At 41.5% G+C, this 15,844-nt stretch overlaps 1 protein-coding gene across 1 annotated transcript; it reads left to right on the forward strand.

Annotated features, from left to right (window-relative positions):
- Nucleotides 1–4,655: 4,655 nt before the first annotated feature.
- On the forward strand, nt 4,656–9,986 carry LOC112074729 (endothelin-1). The gene is made up of 5 exons (XM_024141841.2): nt 4,656–5,064; nt 5,520–5,679; nt 5,787–5,936; nt 6,336–6,506; nt 8,747–9,986. Exons 1-5 carry the CDS (start codon nt 5,004–5,006, stop codon nt 8,865–8,867), a joined length of 663 nt encoding a protein of 220 aa, XP_023997609.1. The 5' UTR covers nt 4,656–5,003; the 3' UTR covers nt 8,868–9,986.
- The last annotated feature ends 5,858 nt before the right edge of the window (nt 9,987–15,844 follow it).

Raw genomic sequence — 15,844 nt, forward strand, 5'->3', positions numbered from 1 at the left:
TATTCCCTTTATAGTACATCTATTGGCCCTGGTCAAACGTAGTGCACCGTAAAGGGAATAGGGTGCCATTTGGAATTTAAACAATCTGTTTCCTGGCCAATGGAAAATGTAAAACCAAGCACTTGATTAGGCCTGTCAGAGCTGTTTCAGGATGTTTTACTTGAGGTTGTACCACTTTGTACCGCCAGTTCCCACCATCATTAAGCCAATGTGCATCTCGATCTCCGGCCAAATAGACTAGGGGAGACCGGGGATGGATGTAACTCGGGATAGATGTAACACTCTCGATATCTGCCAATCAGGAACAAGCTCAAATCATGTCTCGTTGTGCACATGCTCAGTTTAGTCCTCAACCCTCATGTGAAGAAACAAAACCCTGTGATCGACTGCACGTTTGATTGACAAAAATACTATTTTGAGATAAGAAAGTAATGTTTTGCGGGGCAAATTTGTTTTTTTGATGGCATCACCTTCTTTGTAATTAGATTCACAAAACGTATGACTATTTCTGAACAAAATGTTCTCAATAAAGACTTTCAATATCTCGTTGCATGTCATGATTGAAACATTATTTCAAACGGTTACATGCAACCCCAAGCCCTGTTACAACTGACACAGGAGGTGGGGTAACATTTCACCCCATGCCCTGTTACAACTGACCCAGGAGGTGGGGTAACATTTCACCCCAAGCCTTGTTACAACTGACCCAGGAGGTGGGGTAACATTTCACCCCAAGCCCTGTTACAACTGACCCAGGAGGTGGGGTAACATTTCACCCCAAGCCCTGTTACAACTGACCCAGGATGTGGGGTAACATTTCACCCCAAGCCTTGTTACAACTGACCCAGGAGGTGGGGTAAATTGTAACATTTGAGACAAAGTCACACCTTGTCTGTTGGATGTAAAGAGATAATACCTATACCAAGTTATAGCAGACAGAAGAGAAGTTGTTCCAGTCACATTTTGAATGTAGAANAGAGAAGTTGTTCCAGTCACATTTTGAATGTAGAAGCTCAATCTCTGAGAAATTGACAAAAAAATCTAAACATTTACATTTTAGTCATTTAGCAGACGCTCTTATCCAGAGCGACTTACAGTAGAGTGCACATTTTTTTTATATTTTTTTTATTTAAATTTATCTTTTTATTTTAATTTTTTTTTACATACTGAGACAAGGATACCCTACCGGCCAAACCCTCCCTACCGGCCAAACCCTCCCTAACCCGGACGACGCTATGCCAATTGTGCGTCGCCCCACGGATCTCCCGGTTGCGGCCGGCTGCGACAGAGCCTGGGCGCGAACCCAGCCCAGCCTGGGCGCGAACCCAGAGACTCTGGTGGCGCAGCCCTAGACCACTGCGCCACCCGGGAGATCTAAACCATCCCTGGTCTCCAATACAACAGCACTATTTGTAGTCTAACGTTTTAACATTTGTGGCACAAATCCAATGCAAGTCAATGGTATCTACAGTGCATTTGGAAAGTATTCAGACCCCTTGACTTTTTCAACATTTTGTTACGTTACAGCCTTATTGTAATATGTATTAAATACGTTTTCCCCCTCATCAATCTACACACAATACCCAATAATGACAAAGCGAAAACAGGTTTTTAGAAATTTTTGAAAATGTATTAAAAATAAAAAACCTTTGCTATGAGACTCRAAATTGAGCTCAGGTGCATCCTGTTTCCATTGATCATCCTTGAGATGTTTCTACAAGCTTTATATCTGGAGGAAACCTGGCACCATCCCTATGGTGAATGGTGGATGCAGCATCATGCTGTGGGGATGTTTTTCAGCGGCAGGGACTGGGAGACTAGTCAGGATCGAGGGAAAGATGAACAGAGCAATGTACAGAAAGATCCTTGATGAAAACCTGCTCCAGAGCGCTCAGGACCTCAGACTGGGGTGAAGGTTCACCTTCCAACAGGACAACGACAGTAAGCACACAGCCAAGACAATGCAGGAGTGGCTTCGGGACAAGTCTCTGAATGTCCTTGAGTGGCCCAGCCAGAGCCCGGTCTTGAACTCGATCGAACATCTCTGGAGAGACCTGAAAATAGCTGTGCAGCGACGCTCCCCATCCAACCTGACAGAGCTTGAGAGGATCTGCAGAGAAAAATGGGAGAAACTCCCCAAATACAGGTGTGCCATGTTTGTAGCGTCATACCCAAGAAGACTCAAGGCTGTAATCACTGTCAAAGGTGCTACAACAAAGTACTGAGTAAAGGGTCTGAATACTTATGTAAATGTGATATTGCAAAAATGCAAAMATTTATAMAACCGGTTTTTGCTTTGTCATTATGGTATATTGTATGTAGATTGATGAGGGGTAAAAAACAATTTAATCAATTTTAGAATAAGGCTGGAAATTTGGAAAATGTCAAGGGGTCTGAATATTTTCTGAATGCACCGTATATTAGCATATTAGCATGTCCAACTCATCCTAAAGTATCAAAAAATGTATTCACTGATGTTACTTATAGATGATTTGGATATGAAGCACGGAAATGCTAATTGACTTGCATTGGATTTGTGCCACAAATGTTAAAAAGTTAACATTTTAAACAGTAGCCAGGTAAACAAAACCAAATAATGGGTTGCTGTCATACCTGGACAACAGATGGATTAGAGATTAGGGTTAAGTGCCTTTCTCAAGGACACATCGACAGATTTTTCATCTTTTCGGCTCGGGTGAACTGGGTGAACTATCCCTTCAATGTCACACTCAAAATAACATGCAAAAACAGTTTGGTTCATTGCAAATATGCTAACCTTTATGACAGTATACCTCCCGAGTGGCGCAGAGGTCTAAGGTACTGCATCTCAGTTTAAGAGGCTTCACTGCACTCCCTGGTTCGAAGTCCCCTGGTTCAAATCCAGGCTGCATCATATCTGGCTGTGATTGGGAGTCCCATAGGGCGGTSAACAATTGGCCTGGGGTAGGTCATTGTAAATAAGACTTTGTTCTTAAATGACTTGCCTAGTAAAATAAAAGTTCAATTTAAAAAAATGATGAATAAAACCGGGATAAAGTACATGGGGGATGTCATCAACAATGTTTTCCATTATGTAACGAGCGGCAATATAGCCTATTCTTACTCCCAAGCTGAGTGACAGGGTCTCTACCTTTTCACACCATCAAATCAAATGTATTTGTCACATGCTTCGTAAACATGTGTTGAGCAGTGGTGGAAAAAGTATTGGCCTATGTCATACTTGAGTAAAAGTAAAGATACCTTAAAAGAAAGTGACTCAAGTAAGAGTGAAAGTCCCCCAGTAAAATACTACTTGAGTAAAAGTAAAGATACCTTAAAAGAAAATGACTCAAGTAAGAGGGAAAGTCCCCCAGTAAAATACTACTTGAGTAAAAGTAAAGATACCTTAAAAGAAAATGACTCAAGTAAGAGTGAAAGTCCCCCAGTAAAATACTACTTGAGTAAAAGTAAAGATACCTTAATAGAAAATGACTCAAGTAAGAGTGAAAGTCCCCCAGTAAAATACTACTTGAGTAAAAGTCTAAAAGTAATTGGTTTTAAATATACTTAAGTATCAAAAGTAAATGTAATTGCTAAAATATACTTAAGTATCAAAGTAAAAGAAAATGTAGAAATCAATTCACATTTCTTATATTAAGCAAACCAAACGGCATGATATTCATGTTTAAAAAAAAATATTTACAGATAGGCAGGGGCACACTTAAAGACTCAGACATCATTTACAAAGGAGGCATTTGTGTTTAGTGAGTCCACCAGATCAGAGGCAGTAGTGATGACCAGGGATGTTCTCTTGATAAGTGCGTGAATTAGACCATTTTCCTGTCCTGCTAAGCATTCAAAATGTAACTTTTGGGTGTCAAGGAAAATGTACGGAGTAAAAAGTATGTAGTGTGTATGTAATGTAGTCTAGTAAAAATAGTAAAAATAGTAAAAATAGTAAAGTAAAGTACAGATACCCCCAAAAAAACGACTTAAGTAGTACTTTAAAGTATGTTTAAGTACTTTACACCACTGGTGTAGACCAACAGTGAAATGCTTACTTAGGGGCCCTTACCAACAATGCAGAGAGAATAAAACATAAATAATATAAAAATAATAACACAAGGAATAAATACACAATGAGTAACGATAACTTGGCTGTCTCTTTATATACAGGGTACCATCTTTAGTTTGGCCCGAGGGAAAATGCACTCTGCGCCATTCTGGCTAAAGCATCCATCATAGGTAACATTTAGAGTACCATGACCATAATGTAGTCCGCAATGCCTGCGTAATAGTCCACTGTAGGACTAACTCAAGTAAATTGCATCGAGTTGGTTCTAGTTGCAATGACATATTCCCTTGATGTTGGATGTCTTCAAGATATACTTTAGTTCGAATTATTCGGTTAATCACAAATAAATATATCTATCATATGTCTATTGAATGATGTATATATATATACTCATTATTGTCAAGTCAAGCAGAACTTAACGTCTGTGGTTAACATTTAAAATAATTATAGAGAATCTCTAGAGAACTCTGGCGATGTCAAGCTCATCTATCGATACTTTGTCTCCATCTAGTGTCCCGGCACCGCATGTACCTCTTCTGTTCCCTATTCAGAACTTGGCTTGCGCCGCCGCACGCCAACCGGCGTCTCCATCCCTCCCTCGGAATCGAGGAATTTCTAAGTTCTTATCTTGGTTTGCACGTTGCTTGTCGGTGAATATTAACAAACAGCATTGTCTACGAATAAGCCAAAGGACCAACTTGTTTACACGCGACTGAAGGGGAGAGGGGGGGAGGAGGTGAGTGCTTAGTATATAAAGTACAGAAGGCAGACATGTGGATCCACTGACAGAACAGTGCAAGTGGTATGCTTTTGCGCTCCTTCTTAAAGAGATAACTTGTATCCAAACGTACGCAGTTGCCACTGTGTCGCTTTTTGGAACTTTTTCCTTGACTAAGGAATATTCAATTTTGTGAAAAGGTTATTCTTTCTGGACTAAAGAAATATCAAGATGGATTTAAGAATACTTTTCTCCGTGTTGTCAATTATGTACTCTGGAATTGTACATACAGGTAAGATCTTGCAAAAGAGACTCATGTTTTGTTAGACTAACTCTTGAATAGGCTATACATGTGTGTTTCAGTATTTTTTTCAACATAAACGGTCAAATCAGTGCAAGTATAATAAGATAATATTAGATAATGAACAATATAATAATATAACAATAAATATTCATCCTAAATACTCTAATCCCCCGTGAAGTCATATAAGTAACCTCTTTGATTATTCATTGTTGTGATATTGTTATAATATTATATGTATGAACATTATGAAGAAAAGGATTAGGTTGTCAAACTTATAAGCACTGCGTTTTAGGCATTTGACTGTGCAAACCGGTGGCTAGGTTACTGCGGCAAGCCATTGACATTCCAAGTATCCCGTCATAACATTAGATACATATGACAATTTCTGTCAAAGATTCAATATTGGTTATAATTAACATGCCATGATACTTTCTCCTTCACAGTTTCATCTGCCCCTGCGGGAAAAGAAACAGCGGTAGCCACCACAGCCACCCCGGTGCCAGTGCGCCGCATCAGGAACAAGCGATGCTCCTGCGCAACGTTCCTGGACAAGGAGTGTGTTTACTTCTGTCATCTGGACATCATATGGGTCAACACGCCTGAGTACGTCACTTTTCCAACCGATTCTATCGATTCTATTCTATTAATTCTATGTAATGTAACTGGCTGGCTTGGTTACAGTTGGCTAATGATTTCGTTCATGTATTTAGGCGCGTGGTTTCCTACGGACTGGGCAACGCATCTAGAAAGAAGCGGGCAATTAAGGATCCCGAGGTCTCCCAACAGGACCCTCGATGTCAGTGCGTCAGTGAAGATGACCGCACGTGCATAAGCTTCTGTCAGCTGGAAAATCACCTCAGGTATAACACGTTGCAAAACATTAGCACACCACTTTATTTAGTTCTAACTTGTCAGAACCTATTTGCATAATGGCATTAGCCTGCTATTTGGGGGTAATTACGCTTGTTCCATTCCATTACAGCAACGTGGATGTTGCAACATTGTAGCCTGTACACATTACGATAAATACATCACATTTTGTGTTTGGTAGCATTTATTTCAAATATACGTCTCTATTTATCTTGGTGATCTATTCAGTTCGATTCTCATTTGAGCTGCTGCCAACAAAGCAAATCACCGTAACCTGTGTGAACACGTCGGCGTGTTATTTTCTCCCTTAAATGTTGCGAAACCATAAGGATTCATGGAAGTCGACTCAATGCTCATGTATTGTACACGTTCGCTCTTTCTTTCTTTAGATACGGGGCAGCAGGAGTGATCCGTCCTGCGTCGGACACCGTGATCCGTCCTGCGTCAGACACCGTGATCCGTCCCGTGCCAGACACTGTGATCCGTCCCGCCCTTATTGAGTATGCTGGGAGGCGGCAGTGCAAACACAAGCTGGCAGCCAAAACGTCTAGGATTAAAAGGTAAGAGAAACCACTCTGCTTAGACTGAAAATAAACAAAGAAACAAACATCTTCTTGGTATCATTTCTTTATGTGGGAGATGTGATATGGAATTTACACACTCAGACTCAGACTACCAGGGCATGTATCAGCCCATTGCAGAAGTGGCTGTCACATCTCCTTTCACTATCATCTGTTTAGAAACCTAACGCTCCCAGTCTGCTCTGTTAGAAACATAACCCCTGTCAGTCTGCTCTGTTAGAAATCTATCGCTCTCAGTCTGCTCTGTTAAAAACTAACCCCTGTCAGTCTGCTCTGTTAGAAACATAACCCCTGTCAGTCTGCTCYKTTAGAAACCTAACGCTCCCAGTCTGCTCTGTTAGAAACCTATCGCTCTCAGTCTGCTCTGTTAAAAACATAACCCCTGTCAGTCTGCTCTGTTAGAAACATAACCCCTATCAGTCTGCTCTGTTATAAACATAACCCCTGTCAGTCTGCTCTGTTATAAACATAACCCATGTCAGTCTGCTCTGTTATAAACATAACCCCTGTCAGTCTGCTCTGTTAGAAACATAACCCCTGTCAGTCTGACTCTGTTGTAACCCCTGTCAGTCTGCTCTGTATAAACATAACCCGCTCTCAGTCTGCTCTGTTAGAAAACCTAACGCTCCAGTCTGCTCTGTTAGAAACCTATCGCTCTCAGTCTGCTCTGTTAAAACATAACCCTGTCAGTCTGCTCTGTTAGAAACATAACCCCTATCAGTTTGCTCTGTTATAAACATAACCCCGTCAGTCTGCTCTGTTATAAACATAACCCATGTCAGTCTGCTCTGTTTAAAACATAACCCCTGTCAGTCTGCTCTGTTAGAAACAAACCCCTGTCAGCTGCTCTGTTATAAACATAACCCATGTCAGTCTGCTCTGTTATAAACATAACCCCTGTCAGTCTGCTGTTATAAACATAACCCCTGTCAGTCTGCTCTGTTAGAAACATAACCCATGTCAGTCTGCTCTGTTAGAAACATAACCCTGTCAGTTGCTCTTTAAAACATAACCCCTGTCAGTCTGCTGTTTATAAACATAACCCTGTCAGTTGCTCTGTTATAAAACATAACCCCTGTCAGTCTGCTGTTATAAACATAACCCCTGTCAGTCTGCTCTGTTAGAAACAAACCCATGTCAGTCTGCTCTGTTAGAAACATAACCCTGTCAGTCTGCTCTGTTAGAAACATACCCCTGTCAGTCTGCTCTGTTAGAAACATAACCCCTGTCAGTCTGCTCTGTTAGAAACATAAACCATGTCAGTCTGCTCTGTTAGAAACATAACCCCTGTCAGTCTGCTCTGTTAGAAACCTAACCCCTGTCAGTCTGCTCTGTTGTAACCCTGTCAGTCTGCTCTGTATAAACATAAACCCCTATCAGTCTGCTCTGTTATAAACAACCCATGTCAGTCTGGCTCTGTTAGAAACATAACCCATGTCAGTCTGCTCTGTTAGAAACATAACCCCTGTCAGTCTGCTCTGTTAGAACCTAACCCTGTCAGTTCTGCTCGTTGTAACCTGTCAGCTGCTCTGTTTATAAACATAACCCCTGTCAGTCTGCTCTGTTAGAAACCTAACCCTGTCAGTCTGCTCTGTTGTAAACCCCTGTCAGCTGCTCTGTTATAAACATAACCCCTATCAGTCTGCTCTGTTATAAACATAACCCTTGTCAGTCTGCTCTGTTATAAACATAACCCCTGTCAGTCTGCTGTTATAAACAAACCCCTATCAGTTCTCTGTTATAAACATAACCCCTATCAGTCTGCTCTGTTAGAAACATAACCCCGGCCAGTCTGCTCTGTTAATAAACATAACCCCTATCAGTCTGCTCTGTTAGAAACATAACCCCTGTCAGTCTGCTCTGTTATAAACATAACCCCTGTCAGTCTGCTGTTATAAACATTAACCCCTATCAGTCTGCTTCTGTTTAATAAACATAACCCCTATCAGTCTGCTCTGTTATAAACATAACCCCTATCAGTCTGCTCTGTTAGACACATTAATAACATGGAAACATATAAGGTAAATTGCTGAGCATGTCTGTTTGACTGCAGGCGCTATGACAGGTAAGTTAGGATGTTGACAACTGATTGACATCAATGCAAATCACAATCAACATCACCTGAATTACACTTAATTAATATTAGCCCCTGAGAGGATAAATAAAGTTGTTTGAGTCTGATCATTGGTGTGTAACAGGTCTCTCCTCTTTTTCTCCAGGGTGAAACACAGARACCACAAAGCAGTTGGCCCCTCAGCTCTAAGGGTCACAGTGAAAGCTTGCCTGCTGCTGGAGAAGTGGATGGTGAAACAACGACACAAGCCGAGAGAAGGGAGATGAGAAGAGAGATGAGGAGAGAGATGAGGATACACAGGTGCACCTTGTGGGAGATGTCCACATACTCTGTCACACTCACAGAGGGTAGAGATTCATCCATCTCTTTCTATCCACCTGCCATTGGGGACTCATATGCTGTGGTCCCTGGAGATGCATTGGATACTCCACAGGAAGCCTGCCACTGGACACCCATGTTGGCTCAATGGTGTGCGTCATGAAAGGGGATGAATGACTGTGCTGGTGGGTGCCGCGTCCAGTCTCTCCATTGAACGTGTCCCTCTTCATCAGAGAGATGCAGACGGTCGGAGATACATGCAGGAGAAATCAGAGGAACGGGTGTCAACTTTATTGACACCCCATCCTAAAGACAAGGATGGACACTTGATGGTCCTCCCATGTACTGTCTGTGGACACACCCCTTTGGACTTCAGCTGCAACTCTCAAACAGAACTTCAGATCATATCCGATGACTTGAATGACTGAATCTTGAATCTCTACATTCCTTTGACTGTCACTGGATTTGAGAGACCCGGGCTACTTCACACCACAGCATCAGAAGCGCTGTTGCTGCTAGCCTGTCCAAAAGCTCTTGTGTCTGCTCTTTTCAAGAAAATGTTGGATTCCAAGAAGATCACAATCTCATAGACTTATTGAATTGACTGTATGGCCTGGCATAAGTAACTCAACAGATTGATTCCAGGTGTTGTCATAGTTTGACTGAGGGTTGCCACCTTTGACAGACCTCACCTTTCCAAATGATTCATTAGAACTTGTGAGTTTTCTGCTAATATTGATTTCTGTCTATGTTTGTCTGAGATTTCTCTATACACATTGTATAACAATTAATCACTATATATTTAATACACACTGTAGGATAATTAATCACTATATATTTAATACACATTGTATAATAATGAATCACTATATATTTAATACACATTGTATAATAATTAATCAATATATATTTAATGCACACGGTTCTATCCCTATGTTTTATTTATTGCATTCATTTATAGTCATATTGGCCCATGATATGATAATATGTTGTATGTCATTTCTGTGAAATAATTTTGTCGCCAGGATAGTTTTGGCAAAACTTAGGGAAATAAATTGTCACACTTATTTAAAATGACTTTACCTATCTGTCTGTTACACACTCACAAACATTATATCTCAACTCACTTCAATTCAATTCATTTATTATTGATAGATCTTTATTCTCCCCGAAGGGCAATTTGTTTACACACAAAAACACAAAGTGTCTAAGTGGAATTATTTGCATCAAAAGTTTCATGATTTCAGCTCAAAAATGACAGTTGGAAGTGATGATGTCACAATGGAGAGCCTCAGAATCTTGACCAATCCCACGTTAACGGATGGAGTGAAAAAAGACGACAACAAAGTGAATAACGTAAAAAGTACAGCAGATATCAAAAAATGTGTATTGATCTGAACAGCTGCTGTAGATATGCTGTAGATATGTTGTAGACATGGGTCAAAGTGGTTTGTAATCAAATTAGATTCCCGAATAACCCTTCACAACCACTGATCTCAGATCGCTGACCTTTCACCTAGTCTCTCTGTTTATTTCTGAATCACGGAGGAACACAGAGAAGCGGCAGCAGTGGGAATGGGATCTGTCTTCACCAACCTGTTTTAAAATGAACTCCCCTTCACCGCTCACCTCTACTGTACACAAAATAGCCAGATAGTGCAAACCACAGGCAGTCTTTGAAGACTACTGTACATCCCAAATGCCACCGTATTYYCTATGTAGTGCACTACTTTTGACAGGGCCTTGGTCAAAAGTAGTGCACTATATAGGGAATAGGGTGCCATTTGGGATGCAGACTTGAATAATGCGATCCATAAATAACAGGAATGAACAGAAGTCCTTTGAGCSTCAGGGTACGTCCCAAATGGCACCCTACTCCCTAAATAGTGCACTACTTTTGACCAGCGCCCTTTCCACTATAAAGGGAATACTGTGCCATTTGGGACACAGACAGACTGTTGGAGACCTGAGATAATGAGAAAGTGCTGTGTCGACTAAAAAGTGATTGTGTGGAAGATTACCAAAGTGTGATAKGAATAATAAGGTTAACCTCAACCCTTCCATCATTGTGTCAAACAAATGCAAACTCTGTAATTTGTCAAACAGCTGCAAGGGAGAATCTTTTGTGTGAAAAGTGGGACAAAAGTTACATCTTGCTTAACTTACTCCATAATTTCTGGTAGTCAGAGGTGCTTTCCTCTCTCCATTTCGATCAAGATAGGAATACTCAAACTTTGCTTTCTCTGATACGACAAGTGACTCAACTCAGCAAAATTCACAAATCAACCGGCCTGAGTCAATCTGAAGCGATTCTCTAACAGCAGCCCTCGCCTTAGAGACCCACCTTCCCTGCACTCTCTGAGGTTCTGTTGAGACATACAGAGCATTCTGAAAGTATTCAGACCCCTTCACTTTCCCCACGGTTTGTTTTACGCCTTATTCTAAAATGGATGAAATCATTTTTTCCCTCATCACAGTACACCAATACCCCATAAACAGGTTCGTAGACATTGTTTGAAAAGGTATAAAAAGATAAAAACAGAAAATACCCTTATTTACATAGGTATTCAGACCCTTTGCTATGGGACTTGAAATTAAACTCAGGTGTATCCTGTTTCCATTGATCATCCTTGAGATGTTTCTAAAACTTGATTGGTGTCCACCTGTGGTAAAGTCAATTGATCGGAAGTCAGTAGTACAACTGAATGCATCTTCTGCATCTAACCCAACCACTGCCTTAATCAACATCCACAGCACCCAGGGAGCAGTGGGGTAACTGCCTTAATCAACATCCACAGCACCCAGGGAGCAGTGGGGTAACTGCCTTAATCAACATCTACAGCACCCAGGTAGCAACTGCCTTTTTCAGGGGTAGAACGACAGATTTCTACCTTGTCAGCTCAGGGATTTGATCCAGCAACCTTTCGGTTACTGGCACACCGCTCTAACCACTAGGCTACCTGCCGCCCCCAACATGATTTGGAAAGGCACACACCTGTCTATATAAGGTCCCACAGTTGATAGTGCATGTCCGAGCAAAAAATAATTGTCCGGAATTGTCCATAGAGCTCCAAGACAGGCACAGATCTGGGGAAGGGTACCAAAAAGCATAGAATGTATAGAAGCGTAGAATGTCCCCAAGAACACACTGGCCTCCATACATTTTAAATGGAAGGAGCCTGGCCAAACCGAGCAATCGGGGAGAAGGGCCTTAGACAGGGAGATGACCAAGGACMCGATGGTCTCTCTGACAGAGCTCCATAGTTACTCTGTGGAGATGGGAGAACCTTCCAKAAGRACAACYATCTCTGCAGCACTCCACCAATCAGGCCTTTATGGTAGACTGGCCAGACGGAAGCCACTCCTCAGTAAAGGACAAATGACAGCCCGCTTGGAGTTTGCCAAAAGTTACCGAAAGACTCTCAGACCATGAGAAACAAGATTATTCTATGCTTTATCTTGGCCAGGTCGCAGTTGCAAATGAGAACTTGTTCTCAACTAGCCTACCTGGTTAAATAAAGGTTAAATAAAAAAAATAAAATAAAAATAATCTTATCTGATGAAACCAAGATTGAACTCTTTGGCCTGAATGCCAAGCGCCAAGCGTCAAGTCTGGAGGAAACCTGGTACCATCCCTACAGTGAAGCATGGTGGTGGCAGCATCATGCTGTGGGGATGTTTTTCAGCGGCAGGGACTGGGAGACTAGTCAGGATCGAGGGAATGATGAATTGAGCAAAGTACAGAGAGATCCTTGATGAAAATCTGCTCCAGAGCGCTCAGGACCTCAGACTGGGGCGATTGTTCACCTTCCAACAGGACAACAATCCAAAGCACACAGCCAAGACAACGCAGGAGAGGCTTCGGGACAAGTCTCTGAATATCCTTGAGTGGCCCAGCCAGACCCCGGACTTGAACCCGATCAAACATCTCTGGAGAGACCTGAAAATAGCTGTGCAGCGACGTTCCCCATCCTACGGGTGCCTATGGGCTCTGGTCAAAAGTAGTGGACTATGTAGGGAATAGCTTTCCATTTGAAACGCAGCCTTAGATTCCTTCTCGGCCCGTATAACTCAATAAGGGCAGTGGTTGTGGCCAGTGTGTTAGTGGTACCTGGGACTGAATTCTCTACGCTCTGTGTTATATTTCACTGGCTGATTGACAGTCAAGGGACAGCTCTGTAAATATACACTTTCTGCAGGCCTAGAGCCGCAGAGGAGAAGAGACACTGAATGTAATGTCTGTTCTTTAGGTAACTTGTGTCGGTTTCATGTAAGGTATATGTCAGTTACAACAATCCTACATAATACGTGCCATTTGACCGGTAGCCTGTGTGGTCTGTGTCGTGTGATACACTCAGGGTTCAACAGAACCTGTCACAGTCTATTGAGATGTCAAAACTTCCAATTGGGTAATACTATGCATTTTATACTGTGTGTGGAGTTCATGCTATATGGCTTCTCACTACATTGCAGAGATCACGTACTGTAGTTTTTATGCCATGAAGAACTGAGAAGGTTATGCCACATGCCAGCCTATCAGAGTGTAGAAAAGGACAGCTCTTCCATGACATTTTCAGCACATCAGGTGCTTTCCGCTTCTTTTGCAATGCTGCGATTACTGTGGTGAAAAGGGCCAATTCAGACTTAGCAAATGGTACGCCTGTCCTACGCACGCCTTCCCTAAGCACGCCTGTCCTACGCACGGCGGTCCTACGCACGCCTGTCCTACCCAGGCCTGTCCTACGCACGCCTGTCCTACGCACGCCTGTCCTAAGCACGCCTGTCCTACCCACGCCTGTCCTACGCACGCCGTTCCCACACACTCTTCTCCCAGTATTTGGTGTTCAGACCTACCTTATTCAGTTGCATAACACGCTCTGCAGGTGTGGCTACCTTGCACGCTCTCATTCAATCGGGTTTTCAGTACATTCATCTTAAGTCATTCCTTTACTGCACCTTTTAATTAGAGTTTTGTCTACAGACTCACTAGACTACATAGATGAAACAGGTTCAGAATATCAGGGATTACAGACTCACTAGACTACATAGATGAAACAGGTTCAGAATATCAGGGATTACAGACTCACTAGACTACATACAGGATTACAGACTCACTAGACTACATAGATAAAACAGGTTCAGAATATCAGGGATACAGACTCACTAGACTACATAGATAAAACAGGTTCAGATATCAGGGATACAGACTCACTAGACTACATAGATAAAACAGGTTCAGAATATCAGGGATTACAGACTCACTAGACTACATAGATACAACAGTTCAGAATATCAGGATTACAGACTCACTAGACTACATAGATAAAACAGGTTCAGAATATCAGAGATCAGTTAAAGAAAAGACATCTAAAATATGCATATTTTGTCTTTCAGCACCAATTGGTAGACTTAAAAATAATCTGATTTTGTACATTATTAGGTTTAGGAAAGTATTTATGAATTATTTAAAAAAACAGGTTTGGAGAGCCTTTACGCACCAAATAAAGAAAACAGTGGTTTGATTCATTCAGAAAATTGCCACAATCAGACGGATTACTCATATACCTAGCTCTTATCAATAGCTCTTATCAATAGCTCTTATCAATAGCTCTTATCAATAGCTCTTATCAATAGCTCTTATCAATAGCGCTTATCATTAGCTCTTATCCAGTATAAATTACCGTGCACGGAGGATGGTTAATTTCTATTGAAAAAATTAATCTTTTAGATCTGATAAAAGATAATACAAAGAAAAAACATGCATTTTTTTTCTCCATCATCTATGAAATGCAAGAGAAAGGCCATATATGATTTAGCAATCTAGGCGCAATTTACATTTTGGCCACTAGATGACAGCACTGTATGTGCAAAGTTTTAGACTGATCCAATGAACCATTGTATTTATGTTTCAAAATGTTGTATCAAGACTGCCCAAATGTGCCTAATGAGTTTATTAATACATTTTCAAGTTCATAACTGTACACTCCTAAAACAATAGCATGGTACTCTTTCACTGTAATAGCTACTGTAAATAGGACAGTCAGTTAGATTAACAAGAATTTAAGCTTTCTGCCCATATCCGATATGTCTATGTCCTGGGAAATGTTCTTGTTACTTACAACCTCATGCTAATCACATTAGCCTACGTTAGCTCAACCGTCCTGCGGGGGTAAATTCAAAGTCAGAATGCTCAAACTGTCAGATTTCTCCTCCCACTTAAATCTCAGCCTTGCACATGATGCACCTCACACAACATGTATTTGTGGTGAGTGAGGAAAAAATAGACGCTCTCGAAAGAGATGATCAAAATCTCTTTCTAATTTCTTAAAGTCTTTTTCTTCCAAACTATTCCCTCTCCTCTTTCCCTTTCACCTGTCAATCAGATGCCTGCTGCAACAGGCTCTGGAGACACTCAATGCAAATCGGAAGGAAAGTCTACGTTACCTAACCAGACTATTTAGCCAATCAACAGCAAGCGTTGTGCCCCTGGCCTGTTCAGAAGAACTTTCTCCATTTACTTTCTCATGCACGCATAGTTTAATAACACCACGATGATGTTTGTAAGGATTTCCTGTTGACTACAGGGAAGAGATTTATCAGAGATCAATCTGCTGATATTTATACACTCTTTTGAGAAGGAAAAGGGAACTTAATAGAGAGGAACTGATTGGATGTTTGATAACGGTTATGTTTATGGCTCCAGCGGTCAGTAGGATGTTTGATAACGGTTATGTTTATGGCTCCAGCGGTCAGTAGGATGTTTGGGATGTGATAACGGTTATGTTTATGGCTCCAGCGCGTCAGTAGGATGTTTGATAACGGTTATGTTTATGGCTCAGCGGTCAGTAGGATGTTTGATACCGGTTTGTTATGGCTCCAGCGGTCAGTAGGATGTTTGATAACGGTTATGTTTAAGGCTCCAGCG

The sequence above is a fragment of the Salvelinus sp. IW2-2015 genome, unplaced genomic scaffold, assembly GCF_002910315.2.
Source record: "Salvelinus sp. IW2-2015 unplaced genomic scaffold, ASM291031v2 Un_scaffold2778, whole genome shotgun sequence".
NCBI lineage: Eukaryota > Metazoa > Chordata > Actinopteri > Salmoniformes > Salmonidae > Salvelinus > Salvelinus sp. IW2-2015.